General features: G+C 47.9%; 1 protein-coding gene across 12 annotated transcripts in view; it reads right to left on the reverse strand.

The window, feature by feature from the left end:
* Window positions 1–2,900: 2,900 nt before the first annotated feature.
* ULK2 (unc-51 like autophagy activating kinase 2) overlaps window positions 2,901–20,495 on the reverse strand; it is a 65,773-nt gene continuing 48,178 nt past the window's right edge. For 4 of the 12 annotated variants that reach the window (XM_067021754.1, XM_067021746.1, XM_067021745.1 and 1 more), the window contains 11 exons: window positions 19,489–19,569; window positions 17,352–17,638; window positions 16,283–16,470; window positions 15,765–15,868; window positions 12,637–12,786; window positions 11,042–11,250; window positions 9,347–9,525; window positions 8,820–8,938; window positions 8,319–8,491; window positions 6,008–6,143; window positions 2,901–5,167 (listed from right to left, as the gene is read on the reverse strand). In XM_067021754.1, the coding sequence (XP_066877855.1) occupies window positions 5,109–5,167; window positions 6,008–6,143; window positions 8,319–8,491; window positions 8,820–8,938; window positions 9,347–9,525; window positions 11,042–11,250; window positions 12,637–12,786; window positions 15,765–15,868; window positions 16,283–16,470; window positions 17,352–17,638; window positions 19,489–19,569 (1,685 nt within the window). In that variant the 3' untranslated portion in view covers window positions 2,901–5,108. The remainder of the gene's footprint in view (window positions 5,168–6,007; window positions 6,144–8,318; window positions 8,492–8,819; window positions 8,939–9,346; window positions 9,526–11,041; window positions 11,251–12,636; window positions 12,787–15,764; window positions 15,869–16,282; window positions 16,471–17,351; window positions 17,639–19,488; window positions 19,570–20,495) is intronic. The other 8 variants (XM_067021755.1, XM_067021749.1, XM_067021748.1 and 5 more) reach the window with 7 other exon arrangements.

The following is a 20,495-nucleotide window of genomic DNA, read 5'->3' on the forward strand; positions in this document are numbered from 1 at the left end:
TAGATCCGCCCCCCTATTCTGAGCCCAGAGACTGGGACCCTCGGCCCGTCTGTGCCAGGGGCTTTTTACTCTGCTGCTCCAAGAAGCCTTCAGATTGAAGGGGGGGGGGCAGGGGGAGGGCTCTTGGGGGTGGGGGAGGGAATTTCCTTATTTTCTCCCAGCATTTCCCCTACTTTAACTCCCCTCATCTGTTGTGTTTACTGCCAATACCTTTCCTAGATGATGACCTGAGTTTTATTAGAGTTCTTCCTGTACGGAAATCACCTTGTTAAAGAATTACAAAACTCACAAGCTCACAGTGAAACAACATCAGCATCGCCACCGCCCACGACAGACACTCCCGACAGGGAAGGAGAACCTGCTGTCCCGCTGGACCAGTGGCGACGTGCCTCCTCAGCCCCTCACAGACCCTCTCCTCCGTGGAAGGCAGCCTGCCCTCGCGAGGATCCCCAGATCAGCGCACAGCCCGCTTACCCACCATTTTCACAGAAACCCTCCAGCTGGAACAGAGGCAGGCCCGTCAGGCCCCCATCAGAGCCTCTGGCCGCAGCCCAGCGTGCCAGGCAGAAGTCCTGTTGTCGCCCAGACGGGACTCTGGGCAAAGGCCCCAGTGACCTGCCCCTGCCGGGCCCACCACCTCCCTCCCCGACCTCACCCTGCAGCAGGGATGGGGCCCAAGGGCAGAAGGTGGGAGAAGAGGCGGCTGGGTGGGCCTCAGTGCTTCAAGATGAAGACAGGGCTCCACGTACCACCTCCTGTTGAGGGACCGAGGGGAGGGCGCTGGCTACGTCCCTGGGAGAGGGCCCCTACGCGCCGCCGTCAGCAGAAGAGCTGGTCTTAGGACGCCAGGGCCTGCAGGAGTCCCCCTGGCAAACCTGGGGTTGAGGCCCCTCCCACCCAGGACCGGCCAAATCCCTGCTGGTCTATCTCGGCGGCTCTCCTACAAATAAACAAACAAGCAGGGAACCTGCAAAGTGCCCATTTGTCCATGTGTCCCCGAAGCCCTTCCCCTGGGGGTTCTGAGGGTGGTTTCAAAGCTTCTGCTCTTGGGCTCCTGCTCCAGCCCCCAAAGGGATGGCAGATCTGCTAACCTCACCTGCTTCTCAAAACTCGCTGCCTGCCGCTTGGCCGGGGAGTCCAGCCGGGGACACGTGCGCACCGAGAAGCATAAAAGCGCATCAGCAGAGAGGAGGGGCTGGAAGGCCGAGGAGTGAGCAGGGCCGGGGCTCCAGGCACGTGTGTGGGATGGGGAGCTCGTGGGCCCAGGCCCCGCCCAGCAGCCCGGCAGGCCAAACCCCAGCCCTGGCTTCTTCCTCTTTGGAAATTACTTGCCAGGTCTGCCTCTTCCATCTGTGAAACGAGGCCAGTGAGGGTTGGTACGAAGATCGAATGAAGTAATAAATGTTAGATTGCCACAAACCTTGAACTACAAGGGTCAGATCAATCCACAGGCAAAGGACCTTCGCAAGCAGGTGCCCAGGGCTCGGCCGCGGCGGCGGGGCTGGTCCTTTCAGAAGGTGTCCAGACAGAGCCTGAAAGCGGGCCTCGCCCCAAACCAAGCCCACCAGTGAGGAGCTGCAGGCTGCCCACCGCCCGTGGCTGGGGCTGTTCAAACAGCCTCACGCCCCGTAACTCCTTTCGTTCTCACCGCCGCTGACCAGCTCCGAGCCGGACGCGGACAGGTGTGGAGAGGTTAGGGATGGAAGGGGCCCAAGGACGCACAGCTCTGCACAGGAGCCCGAGACCACGACGGCTGCACCCAAGGAAGCGGAGAACAGCCTTCGGGGAGCAGACCCTCAGAGACGGGACAGCCTGGGAGCGGGAGGGCGAGGGGAAGCCCCAGGGCTCGGCCACCGCCGCAGCAGCCCCCGCTCAGATCCACGCCAGGAAGCTGCTCACGGCGGACGGCACGGCGCGATCCCACGCGGCCGAGCGAGGCCCTCCATGCGAGGGGACCCGGAGGCTCGGCCAGGCGCCCTGCTCTGCGTGGGCCCGTGCTGTGGGCAGGCTCCCAGCCCCGGCTCCCTCCCCCACAACCAGCTGGGCACTGACCCCTGTGACCCTTCACCTGTTTGGCTCCGCGTCGCCCACAAAAGCCGAGACTTCAGGGACCGACTGCCGTTTCCCGCCCTGCGGTGCTTTCCCAGGCGGGTCGCCTCTGATGTGACTTGCTCTGATTCTGGTGAGGACGATGCCACCTTGACCCCTCTCCCGAAGACAGCATTCTGGCCAGGGCTGTGACAGACGAGGCGGAGGCTCGGGCAGGGCCCAGGACCTCCACGGCTGGGGACGGGCCCAGGACCCAGTGTCAGCTGTCTCCCGGCGCGCAGAGGTGGATACGGATGCTCCTAGGCCGCGCCCTTCGACGGCGGGAAGACACCGAGCTCTGTGGGCGGCGGGCAGCCTCCCTGGAACAACAGAGCGGCGCTCGGCTCCCGCAGCCGCGGGGACTCTGCCCACAGAAGCTGCGGGAGGCGCACGGTGCGAGCAGCAAGTCTTCCCGCGTCACCTCAAGGGCTTTTGAGAGCCACTTCAGCGACAGCACACCCACGGTGCCCAGCTCGACTGCCCTGCTTTACCTGTGGGGACTGCGGCGACCGGGCCCCAACTGTCTCCCCTCTCCGGGCTCCTCTCCTGGACCCCAGGAGGGGACAGAAGGACACCCCCCCTCGAGGAGACGGGCGTGTGCGAAGCACCCCAGGGGCCCGGCGCGGGCGCCACCGCGGCGAATCCTCACAGCAGGAACAGCCACTCGGCACGCTCACGGATCAGCCCCGTGTGCGTCTGCGCGCCCGCAACCTTCCAGGCTCACCTGAGCACTGGTGTCAACCCGTGAACGTGTGGGCTGGGTTTCTTTCTTTTTTACGAAATAGACGATACAAAATCAAAAGATACACGTGGAAACATAAAGCATTTGTTTATTATTGCTATAATCAAGGCAAAATCTCTTAACAACTGGCCTTGATAATGGAAATATAATCAGAACCATTAATCACAAGTTTACAGTTTGTTCTCTGCTGTTCAGACTTCACGGCCTCACACATACCACCTACCACCTGACCTTTGTCGTACAAGAAGAAGAAGAAGAAGAATGCACTTGGTTGGAGGTCACAAAGCACAGCCCGGCCACTTCCCTAGGTACTGACTGCAGACCAAGCACTTCCTTGCTGTGAACCTGTTTCATCCTGTGTTTAAAAAACAAACGGGAGAGGGGAGGAGGGGCCGGAATGTACCCACCCCCTTGGAGGATCAGTGAGACGACACGGGCAGTAACTGAGAGAACATACGAGAAACTGCCCTTTACCCTCGAAAAACTCATACAAAGCGGAGCGTCACCAGTGACGGTGCTTACCACCCCTGCAGGGCGGGCAGGAACCCACCACCCAGCCCACGCTCCCGGCAGCCTGCAGGACAGCCACCGGGCGGCTGCAATCCTGGCGCAGGGCAACGGGCGTCAACCACCAAGCCTCCACGCTCCCGAGGAAGGACCTGGCCTGAGAATCCACAGCACAGGGACCCAGCCTTCCCCTACGAACACCTGGTCAGTCTTATTTACCTTAATACACATCTGTACAGGCAACAATAAAAAGGCTATTACACAACAATTCAGTGAGTTTTACCTAGTTTCATGAATAATGCATGCAGTTACAAATAAGAGGTAGAAACACTGTATTAAAGACCTAAAAATATAAACATCATATAAATAAATGTTCAAAATTAACTGCTGGAATTTCATACAGATAAATAAAGTAAAAATTACATTACTTCGTCAAAGTAAAGAAAAACCATGTTTTTGTTTTTATCAGTACACTAAATTAGATTAATGCCAAAGAGCTTCTGTGCAAGTTGTCAAGAGTTCAGAGTATATTATCTAAAAGGATTAAAACCGGAGAATGGTTTATTCAAGTATTCAAAGCAGGTAAGTAAGAGAAACGAAACAATCTACAATGTAGGCACCATTTCTAGAGGGATGTTAAGTGCCCACATTCTCCGTGACTAGCTATCTGGTGAACTGTCAGGATTAACATGAAAATGCACACAGGCCGGAAAGAGCTGCCCATTTTCCTAAGAGAAAACAAACCTCATTTCTCACTACCTTCATGGAAAATTCCACATCACTAATAAGCCTTTAAGTCACCGACTTTGTTTCGGCCCTGTCACAGCTCTTGCGAGGATCTCTGGATTGACACTTGTTCTAACGCTGCCCCAATGAACTTCGTCTTTAGCAAACCTAGAGGTCACGGGCATGAATGCACATTCTGCACGCACGGTAAAAAATGCAAACAAAAGCAGACAACCAGCAACTTTAAAATATCACTGAGAAAACCTGTAGGCGTAGATGAATAGGTTAAGAAAATGCAAAGGTTCACACAGCACAAGTTTTTTACCACTTCAAAGTCCACGAGAGAGTACCTGTGAATTCTGGAAAGGGTACGTGTATATAATCAAGTAAAATATTTTAAACAAGTCCATTGTGCCTCAGTTAGTTTTAAATTGCAAAATCCAATACACAGTTGTTTTAATAAATTAGTGCAATATGAAAGATTTTGGAAGATTATTAATATGTGTCCATACTAGATCAAACTGAAGATTTCACAATTTCTTCCAAGAGACGTCTTTCACTCCTTCTTAAGCTATTTCTTCCTGTTTATGGACGCGTGCTCAGACTCAGAAAAACTTACCCCGAGTATCAAACGGGCTGGAAGAGACGTGGCTTTTGACTTTTTCGCCCCAGCGAACATGTGGAGCCCCTCACTTTGCTCTGGTGACCGGCGTGAAGAGCCACTCATCGTTTCGTTCCTAATTATCCTTAAGAATAACTGTACTGACAAGGCTAGTTCTACGGTACATTTATTTACCAAGTTCAAACGGAAAGCCAGGTGGAATACTCTTGCTTCTGCTTCTACAAAGAAAAAGGGAAGGGGTGGCTTCTCTGACGAGGCAGGTAGTTCTGGGGTTGCTTTTCCTTTTTGAAATCACCGCTTGCTCTTTGGTAGTCACCGCGCAGGAACCTACAGTTTCCTGCGGGTGGGGCGACAGGACCCAAGCTGTGCTCCCAAGCGCATCGCCTCACACCACCCCTAGTCCTGGGGGCTGCCCTCCGCTGCTCACAAGGTCGAGGTGCTGTAGCAGAGTGCCGACAATCTCCTTTCAATACTAGATTTATCTAGAAATAAAACAAATTCATAATAAAAATCATTTGTATTTTCAAAACCAAGGAAAAGAAGAACCAATGAAAACAAGTCTCTCACTCTCCACCTACACCCTCACCTCTGTTCTGTCTCTGCCCCAGAGTTAACAGTTCTGAGTACTTTTTCTTCTTTCTGCCGGGTAATCATCTAGCTTAGTGAGGCACAGTGGTAAAAGCTAGATCAGCACGTCAAATGAAGAACATTTAGGTTTTCACAGCTAGTTCGCTCACAACTGCAAACAACTTTAGAACTGCCAGCCCCTTCTGGCTCTTCAAAATGTGGTATGACCACACCTCCTCCAAGAGGTCCACCTCCTCCTCCTCAACAAACATCACTGGTCTTACATCTGACCAGTGGAAACGGCATCCTGGTGCGCTACCAGTCTCCACTCCGTTCAGTGCACCACATCTGCAGTACACAGCGTTTTCACGGGGCGCTTCGGCCACTAAGCCAGCGAGGATCAAAACAGTTGCCTTTCTTATTGTTTAATGATAAAAGCAAAGTTCTCTGCATACACAAACACACCCACCAATACAGTCACGCAGTGTAGAAATCTAAAGACTAATGACAAAAGCCAACAGCTCTGTACAAGCAACCTCTCTACCCTCACGACAGCTCGGCAAGGCATGCATTGTTCCTCATCTTGTAGGAGAAGAGACGGAGACCACAGAAAGGGTGAGTGACTTGCCCAAGGTTGGGAAGCCAAGATGCAACCCCCAGGCTGCACGGTTCCAAACTCCACGCTCTGTCTACTGCACCAGGAGGAGACAACGAAAGTGCAACCAACACGCACACTACTTTCTAAGTCAACTCACATTTGTGTACGTTTTCAATATCTGCCGGGTCCTGGAGAATCTTAGTTAAGCCTTCCAAAAGAAGGGCCGCCTTATGATAGCGATAAACAATATCTTCAGTCTGCTGGAACATCTCATCCAGGGCTGCAGCCTGAACCTGGAACCAGTCAGCAGAAACAAGAAGATTCTCAGCTTTTCCATGAAAATACGAATCCATTCAGGCAATGCAGCTTTAAATGGAATCTGTCCAAAATGAATACGTTTTGACAACATGATATAATCTATTGGGTGAGCGACATAAAAGAGCTTCTTGACAAAAGAGGTACTCTGCATTCAAACATAACCTTCTTGAACTCAGAGATTCGTAACTCATGATACTTATACTTCTAAACTGGCTCTTCTATGACTTCACTAAAAAGTTTATTTTAAACATACACTTCCACACTAGTACCCTGGCATTTCACTAAAGTAGATCTTGTTACAGTGAAATAATTCAATGATGTTAAAAGCCACTTATCAGCTTTTCCTTTTAGTTACTGAATTTTCTGGCGTGTGGGATTCAATCATTCAGAGGTATTGACTGGGCACCTGCTGAGGGTCGCTCCAGAGCATGTGATGAAGGTAAAGCTCACAGTCCAGGGGGAAGCGTCGGCTGTGAACTCCAAGGGGTACCTGGCATCACAGGAGGAAGCCCCGGACGGTACGGAGCACACGCAAGAGGCATCTAACCCGACTATGGAGGAAGAAGGGGTTCAGGAGCGCCTCCAGGAAGTGACGCTGAGGCAGAGCCATTAGGAAGCAGGAGCGAGCTGGGCCGGGGAAGAGGTGGGTAGGGCTCCCCAAAAGACGGGCATGGTGTCACATGGTATCATTCACGGGGTTACGAGCATCTGTTTCCCCAACAGCATCCTGATTTTCTCTTTCGTCGTTCACTGCCCAGACTGTCAGTAATCCAGTATCCTAATTTACTTGTCAGTATGCTCTGTCTCTTTCAAAGAGTAAAGCCACATACAATACGATAAATAAAATGGATACAGAAAACCCAAGCCCTGAAAAGGAAGGAGAGAGAAGTAACTAAATATAACTTGAGTGTCTCCAAGCTTGCTCAGCAGCCAGGGCACAAGGAGAGACTTGCTGGAGGCACGTGGCTCTATCATCAGAAGAGACAGAAGCACCGTAACTCCGTACGAGAGGACGTCTTTCCTGGCACAAATTTCTAAAAGAAAATCTGTCCTATGAAGCCTTAATTCAGTACAGAACGATACAATACATATTATTCACGTCAACGGTTTAGGGCAATATAATGTATATTATTCTCATCAACAGTTTATATCCCCAAACTATTTTCGTATTCCTTTTTATTATGATGGCTTTCAAAATAAGACCAAGGGGGTAATATAACAGTACATTTCAAAGTACACAAATTTGAGGGGGAAAAGGAAGCTCAACTATGTTAATATGGTAAAAACTATAAGGCTGGTCAGTAATTAAATTTTTCCCCACTTAATTACTTCTTTGACAGTCCCTAATTTCCTGTTTGCTTCAGAGCAATATTTCCCCCAAGATACAGAAAACAAATTATTTCCACTAATATAACCAGAGAGTTGGAAAAGTAGATTATACTTTGTGTGTCCACACTTAGGTAAGGTCAGCTGTGGAAGGCGAGCATGTGAATTTCTGCAGATTGGGTAAGAAGAGCAGTATTTTTTCTAATGTTTCATCAAGCCAAATTTCTTAAATAGTAGAAAATGAAGAACAGATCCAGTGACAGCTTTTAGATGCAAAAACTATAAAAAGATTAGATCATGACTAATGTTAGCAATTTTTAAGAGGTATTACCAAATGTGGTAGGTAACCAACATAACCTATGTTTGTTGCATGTTAATTAAGTGTAATCACTCCTTCAGGAAGAGGTACCACAATACCTGGGACTTGGGAGTGGTGGGGCATAAACTCTTTTTAAAAGGATGATGTCAAGTAGGTGTGCACTTCAAAAGATGCTCTTAGGGGACTTCCCTGGTGGCGCAGTGGTTAAGAATCCGCCTGCCAATGCAGGGGACACGGGTTCGGGCCCTGGCCCGGGAAGATCCCATATGCCGCGGAGCAACTAAGCCTGTGCGCCACAACTACTGAGCCTGCGCTCTAGAGCCCGTGCTCTGCAACAAAGAGAAGCCACCGCGATGAGAAGCCCGCACACAGCAAGGAACAGTAGCCCCCGCTCGCCACAACTAGAGAAAGCCTGTGCGCAGCAACAAAGACCCAACGCAGCCAAGAAAAACAAAAAACAAAAGGTGCTCTTAAAGACAAGTAGTATTACTATGCAATATTACACCTCAAAAAGGGTTACCATTTCTACAGCACAATTATAGATGAGTTTCTCTGCTGTTACGCTGTTGATTTCATCAATAAATCTCTGTTTGTCAGAGAAGAAGCGATTCAGCTTTTCTGTAAGTTTCTTGCACATGCTGATGCAGAATTTATATCGTTCATTCAGATTTTTGACAACTGGAAAAAATTGAAATGAGAATTTTAATTTTCCCCCAGAAACAGTCATGGTGGCATGCAACTTCCCTGTTGATTTACGGAAAGCGACACTAAATGATCACTGAAAAAAGTGAGTGGACATCATTCTTCCACATGTTCTCTCTCTCAGTGAAGACTGAGAGCAAAGTAATTCTGACTGCTCTCTGTATCGGTTAAATGGCAAAACCAAAAAACAGAAAAGCCAGCATCTGTTCCCATTTAAGAATGCTTAATACCACAGTGACCTCTCACCAAAAACTCCCCTTCCCAGCGTAACGGGAAAAGCAGCCCCGTCACGCTCCGCTTGTACCTTGTTTCACACCCGTGGATGGGCTCAGCTTCCCAGACTTGATCTGCTCTTTGGCGAGATGCAGAGAGGCTGCCAGCAGCTGTGCGGCCTTCATGTATAACACCAGCTGCTCCACCCGCCTGCAGCCAGAGACAGCAAGCGGAGCGTCAGCCTGCGAGCCGACAGGCCAGGGCCCCATCTCAGCAGTCTCTCTAAGGGAACATCATCCCCCTTGACACGTTTAGTGCACGAACACCTCCTGAAGGGAGAAGGGCCGGCACGGAGGGAGACGTGCATACTCTCAATGCAATGGGCACGCTCAGGTAAAAATACTATCTCTTTACCATCAAATACCTTAACAGCATGATTTAGAGGAAAGGAAACACCAAGGCTGCAGGACCTCCAAGTCTCGGCTCACACAGTGACACTGGGCACAGTGAGACAACTCAGAGACACACCCACGACCGTGGATGGCACGGCCCCCAGCTTGGACACCAGTTTACAGAGGGCAGGAAGCCTCTGGAGGTGGACAGCAAGGGGGCACCTACCCCCAGTCTTTGCTCAGCTGGCTGATCTGGTCCACCACCGCGCTCTCCTGGATCTGGTACAAGGAGACCGCGGACGCGCAGAGCCCCGGGTCTCCGCCGCGCACGGCCGTCAGGTCCAGCACGCACTCCGTGAACAACAGCATTGCGTTCAGGTGGCGGAAGGTGTCTGTGTGCTCTCGCTGCGGCAAAGCCAATCGTCTTAGAAACTTGCAGGTTAAGGAGAGGCGCACACTCATTTCTGCACACAAACTGTGGCCACTGCTAATGTTTTCTATACTTACGAACGTCAGAATGATCAAAGGAGAATGAAAGTTTTAAATTCCAGAAAACTGAGAAAAATAAACACAAATGAAACCGAACAAGAGCGTGTCACGTGTTTGTGTGCATGGATGTGTGAGAGCGCCCACAAAATTCAGCCTCAAAGATATGAGGGCACTGTACTTGCACCAGGAAAAAAATGAAACACAGAACAATTAAATGAATACACATGAGACAGAAACATGACAAAATAGATACCAAGATATAAGAATGTAAGGATATTCTGTGCAGTAAACCACATTTCTTGATAGTTTAATGAATTATACTGACTTACAATTTCAGAGACACTTCATTTTAATTTCTGGTGGCTCTTAACAGTGATTCCTAATACCAAGGCTCTAAATTTTGTGACCTTGTCAGTTAAAAAGTGGAGTATAGATAGACATGATAGCAGCGCATGAAAAATGGGTACTCTAAAATTAATGTTTTGAGATTTGTTTTTAGCTACAAATGTATTTTGAAGTCTCAAGTAAGACTAAGTTTCTCAGTCTCCTCTTATGGTTAAAAAGGGATGAGAATCAGTGTGCTAGAGTCAGAAGAATAAACGAATCAATTTTTTAAAGTCTCTCTGCTCTGTAACAGCATATCAGATTATAGGTTCCAATACATATTGGAACATAATTTATGCCTAATTTGATGGAGACTGAAAAAACTCTGAAGATTGCTTTTCCAATCTTATACGTATTTTCAAAATTACAACTTAAACTTACTACAGAATCACTATTAAAATTTTGCATGCAGTACTTTGTAACTTTTATGTGAAATACTTAATTTTCCTTCACACACAATAGAAATATGGGAAGAGAATTTGTTCTTTAGTTGACCTGGAGGAGGTGCGGTCTATGGACCACTGTCCTAGAGTCGACACTGAGGAATTAGCTGGCAGAGGCTCTGGAATCGTAAAATTCACCTCCACTCTGCATCTGTGCTCAGCACGCTTCACGTTCTCAAGTGTTGCTCCCTGGAGGCCTGGCTCCGCAGAGGGAAGGTACTGGTGCGCACACGCAACTGTCCCGTCTGCCAGGCAGCTGCATTCCTCAGCGTTACTGACTGACTTGGCATCTTAATTTATTTTTTTAAACCTAAGTTTAAGTGTATTATTTTTATCTTATGAAGAAAAGCAAGCTTTGAGAAGAAAAAGTTACGGTTTTAGGGAAAAGAGTATGTCTTAAAAGTCCGGTAAGTAGTCAATAAACTTCAGGTAAAGAAATTAAGAATACAAACTCTGCACACGTCACTTCCTGTCAACCAAAGCTTGTTACGAATGAGTGCCACTGTCAACATTATTCTGAAAATATATGAGCACTGTTCCGAACAGGAAAGGTAAGGGGGATTTTGTCCTCCTATCAGCAACACTCTCCTCGGGAGCCCCCTTACGTGACACGTCACGGGGTCTCTTCCCACCTCCATCAGCGTCTCCTCGGGCAGTTCAGGGGCTTCAAAGGCGACGAGCCCCTCCAGGCTGGGGGGTGAAGCACCACAAGGCACGTGTCTCAGGCTGGGAGCTGCCTCTGCTCCCAGAGGGGGAGACCCGGAGCACGGCCCAGGCGGGGAGCCCCCAGACACGCGGCCCCCGCTGGAGCCCCCTGTGGAGACGGGCGAGGAAGCGTTAAAAGGAAGGCCCCCGACCCCTCCCTGAGCACATGAACAGGCTTCATCTTCCCAGGCTCACCTTCATTCCTTACAGAACCAGCACAGCTGCTTTTAAATTCGGTTTTAAACAGATTTCTAGCACACCCATCTCTCCCTGCTGCTCCACGGCCCTCACGCTGATGAGACTCGGCGGGGGCGTGCGCGCTTCGCTAAAATCACACCCCAATATGCTTCTGTGGAGGCACTCACACTATTTCTGATTTTTTTAATGCCACCGGTAACAATGTAATGAAACCCTTCCTTCTTCCGAGTTATCTGTGATAAATACTTTACAAGGTTACAGACAGAATGGGATTACCACAGCTCAAATACTACTATAAATGTTTTTATAGCTCTTTGTAAGACTCGCCACGCTATTTTCTGAAGCAGCCGTGGGTGGGCGCAGGATCCCACGGAGCCTCAACAACAGTGGGCATTGCATGTGTTAAACGCTGGCTTCGTTCACACGTATAGAAAGCGATTTTCTCAAAGTGGTGTTCTCTTATTATTTAATACTCTTAATAATCCTAAAATCAAGATTATTAGCTCTTCTTCCACTCTCATTACCTATTTATATCCTTTGCTTATTAATCTACTGGTATCTTGATTAGTAACTGATTTAGCATAAGAGAACTTAAGGGACACAAGGTATAATATATGATGTCAAATGATAACTCAAGTCCAATCTAAATACTTTCTTAATTTTTGGTACCAATTACCTATTTATAGACTATGGCTGATAAAACCAATCTATCAGCCTATCTAAAAGTAGGATATAGGATTAAGTGCAAAGATTGGGACTCAAAGTACCAAAGAAGGTGAAACCTATGTTTCTTAAAAAAACCCACAAAAACAAAAATAAACAACAATCTATCATTTTCAAAACATTTACTGGATGTACTAAAATAAGCCTTCAATATAAGCTAAGAAGCACCGATATGCATAGCTGCTTCACTGTGGAGAAGTCACATTTATGTAATAATGTTATAAAATTATATATATATTATTACAAATATATAACATAATACCTTTTATTTTACAAAGTTTTTTTTCCCCCACAAGTATTGTCTCATTTACTTTTCTTTTTTTGGCCGCACAGCGTGGCATGTGGGATCTTAGTTCCCCGACCAGGTAGCAAACCCATGCCCCCTGCCGTGCAAGCGTGGAGTCTTGACCACGGGACTGCCAGGGAAGTCCCCTCATCTACACTCCACACCCTTTAAGGTAAAGTAAATCGTTATCTCCACGTCATTGGTAAAGGAACTACGTCACCCCTTTAAGCCGTTATCCGAATCTGCACACCAAACATGAGCCCAAGGCAGAACTAAGACAATCCTCACCTGAGGTGGTTCTTGTCCGAAGGACTATGCGGGTGCAAGCGGGGGTTGTGGCCCTGTGTGGAGGAGAGCCTACCGTGAACAGCACAGCCCCGGGACTCGCTGCTGTTCCCACAGAAGGAGCCCATGCAACACCACAGGCTCCTGCAGGGGCTGCAATAAAAAGTTCACCAAATGTGTCACATATCGGAGGGTGGGTTTATAGGGACTCCTTTACTTTTATATTAGTTTTGTTTTCTTTTTTTACAATAAGCATTTATTACTCTTAAAAACAGAAAATTCAATATAGATCTCCATTAAAAATATTTTATGGTAATCTCTTCACAGCTGTGAATCTTCTTTTTGCCAAGGCCTACAATTCAGTTACTTCTACGTGAATTGCCGTCACACCTGAGGATAATGTGAAAAGGTGGAAACCAAGAATTGGGAATAAAAATGTGGGGAAACACCCTGATTAAAAAAATGGGCAGAAGACCTGAATAGTTATTTTTCCAAAAAATACAGATGGCCAACAGGCACATGAAAAGATGCTCAACATCGCTAATCATCACGCAAATGCAAATAAAAACCCCAATGAGACATCACCTCACACCTGTCAGAATGGTCATCATTGAAAAGACCACAAATAACAAACGCTGGTGAGAATGTGGAGAAACTAAGAGCTAAGCTATTTTTTGTTTTTGTTTTTTAAATAAATTTATTTATTTATTTATTTGGCTATGCTGGGTCTTCGTTGCTGCACACGGGCTTTCTCTAGTTGTGGCAAGTGAGGGCTGGTGTACAGGCTTCTCACTGCGGTGGCTTCTCTTGTTGCACAGCACTGGCTCTAGGCGCGCGGGCTTCAGTAGTTGTGGCTCGTGGGCTCTAGAGAGCAGGCTCAGTAGTTGTGGCGCACGGGCTTAGTTGCTCTGCAGCTGGTTGGATCTTCCCGGACCAGGGCTCGAACCCATGTCCCCTGCATTGGCAGGCGGATTCTTAACCACTGTGCCACCAGGGAAGTCCCTAAGCTGTTTTATAACTTATATTTTCTTAGAAGAAAATATAGAGTTAGGCATTTAAGAAGGGGTATCTAGGGAAACTCAAAGACAACAGGGGAGACAAAAACAAAGACACCAGAGAAAAGTTTACCCTGATACCTTTGGGTACAGCAAACACTAAACACAGCCTAACTCTTAGCCAGATAAACAAAAAAAAAACCCTCACACTATTTAACTCAATTATATGTCCAGCAATATCATTTCTGGATTTCAACAAAAAATTAAAAGCCAAGTTAAAAGGTAAAAACAGCTTGAAGAGACAGAGCAAGCACTGAACCAGACTCAGATATAGCACACACATTGGACTTATCACACCAGAAATTACATTAACTTTGATTAATGCTAAGAACTCTAATGGAAAAAATAAACAACATGTAAGAGCAAATGAGCAACAAAGCAGAGAGATGGCAACTCTAAGAAAGACTCAAAGGAAATGCTGTAAGTCAGAATCACTGACACAGAAATGAAGAATGTATTTGATGAGCTCATCAACAGACAGGACATGGCTGAGAAAAAAATCAGTTAGCTTGAAGATATGTCAACAGGAACTTCCAAAACTGAAAAGCAAGGAGAAAGAATTTAAACAACAAGAACAACAAAAAAAATCCCAGAATATCCAAGAACTGTGGGACAACTACAAAGATATAATATATGTGCAACAGGAATATCAAAAGGAGAAAGAGAAAGAAACAGAAGAAATACGTGAAGTAGTAATGACCAAGAAATTTCCAAAATAAATGCAGAACCAAACATTCCAAGTCCAGGAAGCTTAAAGCAAGCAGTTAGAATGCCAAAAAATCTACACCTGTGCATTTCATCTTCAAACAGCAGAGAATCAAAGAAAAAATCCTGAAAGAAGCCAACGAAAAAAAGCACCTCATTTATAAGAGGAATGAGGGTAAGAATTACATGAGATTTCTCTTCAGAAACCATGCCAGCAAGATGACGGTGGAGTGAGATATCAAGCCCTATAGCACAGAAACCATACTCGGGTGTTTGCTGGTCTAGATATTTCCTCCTTTGGAGGCTCATGGGAGAGACGGTAAAAGAATTACAGAGAAAACAAGAACAAAGAGGCTCCAATACTGACTCTCAAATTTAAATGGACATAATAATCACGTGGGGAGCTTGTTAAAGACACAGATTCCTAAACTCCTTTCCCAGAAAACTTGATTAAACAAGTCTGGGTTAGGGTCTGGAGCCAGCCCTTTGTTTTCATTTTTTGATAAGCAGTCTAAGGTAATCTAGATGTGGGTCCATGGACATAAAGTTCCCTGGAACAACTATGAAAGAGCCAGGGATCTCAGTGGCCTATGGTTCTTTATAGGTTGGGCTTGCTGTATAAGAAATGCTCAAGAGTACATATGTGTAAGGCAACTTTGGCCAGTGTTATCCTACTGATAAAACGCAATCTTGGTCAGCATCTAACTTCTAACTGCTGCAGATCTGCTGATCATCAAGACACTCAACATGTCCCTGTCTTGACAGGCTCCTAAGACATTAGATGAGATGACGGACAGGATGAAGAAATCTGGTCAACAGGTTTGTGAACAGTCAACAGAAGTAGGTGGGCAGAGTAATTACCCCCATGCCCAAGCCAAAGATGCCCACGTCCTGACCCCTGAAACCTGTAAATAGGCTATGTTACATGGCAAAGGGGGAACTAAAGCTGCAGATGGAACCAGGGCTGCTCATCAGCTGAACTTAAAGAGATTATCCAGATTATCCAGTGGGTCCAATGTAATCACAAGGGTCCTTTAAGTGTAGACTAAGGGGGCAGAAGGTCTGAGTCTAGACTGGCCATTGCTGGCTTTCACAGTTGAAGGGGCCACAAGCCAAGGGATGAGGGCAGCCCCCAGAAGCTGCAAAAGGCCAGGAAGTCCACTCTCCCTGAGAGCCTGCAGAAGGAACCAGCCCTGCCTACACCTTGATTTTAGCCTAGTGAAACCCACTGTGGACTTCTGCCCTCCAGAACCATAAAATAATATATCTGTGTTGTTTTTAAGCTACCAAGCTTGTGGTAATTTGTTACAGCAGCAATAGGAAAGTTAACAAACAGATGACCTGCCTAAAAAGAAACCGGACTTCTCTTACCTATATCCATTGGTCGTTCTGTATTTAAACTGTCCGTGCTGCCCTGATGTCCACCTAAAGGTGTTTTTATTGGTTGATCTGATAATTTCCCAGTACTGACAGATCTAAAAAGAAGAAGGATAATAATGTAAATGTATACTTTTAAAAAATCCACACATATCAGTAATAAGGGTGATTTAAGCCAAGCCATAAAAGTGGTTAAAGGAAAGTCAGAGAACAAGGAGACAAAAAATAGAGACTGAACAATTCAAGGTAGAGATAAACTTCAATACCCCAAATAAACAAAAAGGCAGAAACAGACTACTCAGGAAACTCAGGGAGAGCTCTGGACTCCCACAGGTATAGGCAACAGCTATGGTTTTCATAGATTCTAAGTGTATGCAGTTCCTTACACGGGTACAGTGTCATTAACCACTGGCATAAACCAGCTCCGAATCGGGTCTGGCTGTTTCACGATAGCAATGGAGGCACCGTTACAGTCTCCACGCTTGGGGCCGGAAGCAGATGGCGTCTCTTACCTGCCAAGCGCTGCCCTGGCCTGCTGCTCGGACTGCTGCCTCTCCCCTCCTTGTACTGAGAGACAGTGAGGGCACCCCCGCGGGTCACTGCCATCTTTCGACTGCCCCTCAGAAGGCCCGCGGCGAGTGGCCAAGGCTAGCAGGTTGGAAGATGCTTGCGTCTTCGGGATTTTGAAAGGAGCCGTGGTCTGAGGGAACACATGTAAGCCGGTTGCTATGATGTGGCATGTTCAGAACCGTCAGGCTCGTGGCACAGTAGCCGGAGCAGAGACTCCAGACTCTGTCAGTCTTGGATTCCAATCTCGGCTCTTCTGCTTCCAGTCCCTGTGACCTTGACAGTTCATTTACACCACAGGCCTGTTTCCTTTTTTCAGGATTATATGGGAACGTGTATATAAAGCATTCAGCAAGTGAAGGACTTACACTTTGCCTGCTACACGGCAGGTGCTGATTAAACTGCAGCTATCCTCTTCCTGAAGGCTGTCTATGAAGTGCTTATGATACCAGTTCACGACCTACTGCTGAGAGTGAAGCTACTCCATGGTATTGCTGCTTCCACATCCACTGTGCTTGCCTATGCGGCCTGCAGGGACCTTAAACTGACACAGTCCCTTGTACAAGCACACGTCCTAGACAGCAGCCCACAGAATCGCAAATAAATGTACGTTCCGGACATGACTTCCCTGACGGGCCTGGTGACCTCCCCCCGTCTGCCAGGGCCTTCCTGCTGTGCGCTCCTTAGACCAGACCCCTGTGGAACTTATCACAACCCTGCTCTTTTGGTCTGGATTGACCCATCCAGCCTTAGCCCGGGAACCCCAGAGCACACCACCACAGACCCTAATAAAGGCATGTGCCCAGGTCCTGTCTCTCTCTGCACTTTGACTTGACTTCCCCGTGTGGCATCTGGGTGCTTCTTCCAGGACTGGTGAGTAACCAACTTCTCTATTTCAATTTCTCCTGTGGTCTGTCGCTGGACCTCAGCTGACCACCCGGAACAAAATGCCCCAGCTAAAAAATGTTAGTTTAGCCAAGTCACAACATCTACAAAAGGGCTTAATAAACACACCTTAGTAGGAGAGCCAATGATTGTTGGTAATGGAGTTTTGAAGAACCAGTCGGAACTCCGCGGGGAGGACCCCGCGTGCTTGGTGGGAGAGGTGCCAAGGCTGCCGGGCCGACTGGGCTGGGGGGAGCAGCTGCACCCAGCCCCGGCGTGGGACGGGCACACGGGGTCTGAGTGCTGCTTTCTGAGCTTCTGCTTGTTCTGGTAGATGTCGGTGAGGGTGGAGGCACTCTGCAGCCTAGCACCCAACAAGAATGGCTGTGGCGACGGAGGCTGCGGCACGGGAGAGCCTGCCGAGGACACAGAGACAGCGTTAACCCAAAGGGAAGAAGGAGGGCAGGGCAGAAACCGGCGCGCTAAGAAGACACCTCTTCAAGGAGAGATCCAACGAATGTCTTGTCTCCCGTGAGACAGTCTAAAAGTTGTTTACCTGGCAAGAGACATTTTTTGGCATCCTTTACAAACAGTGACAAGCACGCTGCCGTTGGCCTTCCCAGGGGACAGGGGTTAGTGACGACGGGTCTGTCAGCTCTTTTACCAACAGCGGGCACACAACTCATTTAACGTAACATCTAGTCAGCACCACAGAGAGTTAAAGAGAGCGTAAAGCCAACGAAAACAACAAAAATCTACATGGAATGAGATGATTCCCACTCTTTATATCGATACGTATGTGTGTACTATCAATGCAATTATTCTCTTTTCTCACACAGCAACTAAAAAAAACTTTTCAAGCTAACCTAGAACAGCTCTTTACTCAAAAAAGAATGTTGGAAAGAAAATTAGAAAGATGATATACTTTTCCTGGATTTTATTTTGTCTAAAAATAACAAGCATACGCATATTTATTTTTGTCCGTTTCACGAAATTCATTTAAATCCTAAACTATCCAACTTCTCTACAAAGAAAACACTTGTCCGCAGATATTCTTGCCTCTTAGGGGGACACTGGGTGATGGGGTCTTGACAGGATGAACAGCTGGCTACAACAAGGGAATTCCCCCCACAAACCCTGCTGTTGCTGACTTAACATTCGCTAAGCCCGGGGCTCCGGTTACAAATGCCTTGGAGCTTCTTGCAAGCCAAATTACCGCCAATAACGTTAAAGACACACAAACCTTTTTAGTGGCTGATAACCATCATCTTTCCCGAAACAGACAGTAATAAACCGGAGCTCTTGCTGCTGACCACTCCTGGCTTAATCTCATCCTAAATCTACTATTTGATTTTTCAGAAGTGGGTTCCGCCATACATGTGTGTATATACGTACACACGTCCAAATAAACAGTGACAAAATGTTCTGATCCGGAGAAAGTTAATCAAGCTTTATCTTTAAAGAAACACAAAATATGAAACACTAAACCTAGAAAAGAGTGCTTTTCTTTTCTTTAAACAACCTTTACTTCACTTTTCTTTTGCAGCTGCGTTGGGTCTTTGCTGCTGCGCGCAGGCTTTCCCTAGCTGCGGAGATGGGGGGCTACTCTTTGTTGCAGTGCTCAGGCTACTCCTGCTGCAGAGCACGGGCTCTAGTCGGTAGTTGCGGTGCACGGGCTTAGATGCTTCGCGGCATGTGGGATCTTCCCGGACCAGGGATCAAACCCCTGTCCCCTGCATTGGCAGGCGGATTCTTACCCACTGTGCCACCAGAGACGTCCCAAAAGTGCTTTTCTAAGTAACACAGCATTCCTTTAACTGCCCAACTCCTCAGACGCACATACAATAAAATTTGACTTATCAAAGTGTGATTTGCACAGATCTTTTCAGGCACATATATTTTATATAATAAAGGAAATAAACACCCGTAGTTCTTTTTTATCTGGTGCTAACTGGTAGCTCTTATCAAAACCAGTATTAATCAAAATAGTGAAATTTCATTTTCTAGATCGATCTTCATTATCTGTGGGACAACAACCGGAGTTGAGCCCAACTGTGTAATTCCTAGGACTTAGTCTCATAAAAGAATCCTATACGTAGGCGATAACCAACTGGCAATGATACACTAGAGCACATTAGCATGAAAGACAGGAAAACGGAGAAAATACTTCACATAAATTCTATTGCTTTGTTAAGACTGGAAAAACATATCTCAAATTCACTTACGACGGGATTTAAACTATCAACATTGCGAGTCCATATCCTACCTGACCAGTTCCTGCTCCTGGATTCCTGGCCCTGAGGATGCCCACAGCAGCACTGACTCAACTGCTCAGGAATGGTGCCAACTGTGAAGCAGGGAAAGGTAAAGCAGGGAGAAATGGCTCACAACTAATACACCATGGAAAAGGCGACACATGCACAGATCGTACATTACAGCTGACACAATTTAACTCGCGAAGATGCAGTTCAGCTCGCACGTACTAAGCGACAGCGTGCGGGGCACGCAGAGATCAAAGCACCGTAGGACCTGCCCGGAGGGCAGAGACGGGGCAAGAGCCAGGCAAACCTTTGACGTGGGTCTCGGGCGTGGAGCTGCCGGGGCCCAGCTGCTGCCCATCCACCCGCCGCATTCCCCTCCCGCCGAGGCTGCCCCCCGGGCTGGCCCAGCCTGACCGTGCGGGTCACGGGGATTCTGGGTGGCTTGTGCCTGGGGACGCTCCTCAGAACTCACTAGCCGTCGAGACGCCGGCCCATCCCTCCTTCCAGCCCTCTCCCCCGGGGGTCAGGTACAAGGTGGTCAGAAAGGGCGCCCTGCGGCCCCTGCTTCCTCCCCGCTCTCCGCCACAGCAGCTGCCCAGGCGCTCCCTGCACATTTCTGCAGCCCCCTTCTTTGCATCTACCGCTGCGAACCCGAATTAACAAGAACGGGAGGCGGGGAAGGTTTCCGGGAGCTCAAGCAGACGAGAGGCGTGTGTCTCCAGCAGCGGCGGAGCTGCGGACGGAGACTCGACCCCGAGGGAGGGTCTCCTCCCTGAGAGCAAGGGTTGGGGCCTCGTCCGCAAACTCCCGGGGGCCTCTGAGGGGGCGAGGACGGGCCAAGACTTTGCTTGAAGAAGATTTTTCAGCTAAAAGTAGTGTCCAAACCACTGCCACAGGGGGAGTGGTGACATAAACTTTTAAAAAACATTATCACTGTGGTTTTCGCTTTGTGAACCGAGCCTCCCGGGCGAGGGTTCGGTCCTGCTCGCTCCGCCTGCTTCCGAGACGCGCC

This window comes from Kogia breviceps, chromosome 19 (genome assembly GCF_026419965.1).
Source record: "Kogia breviceps isolate mKogBre1 chromosome 19, mKogBre1 haplotype 1, whole genome shotgun sequence".
Taxonomy (NCBI): Eukaryota; Metazoa; Chordata; class Mammalia; order Artiodactyla; family Physeteridae; genus Kogia; species Kogia breviceps.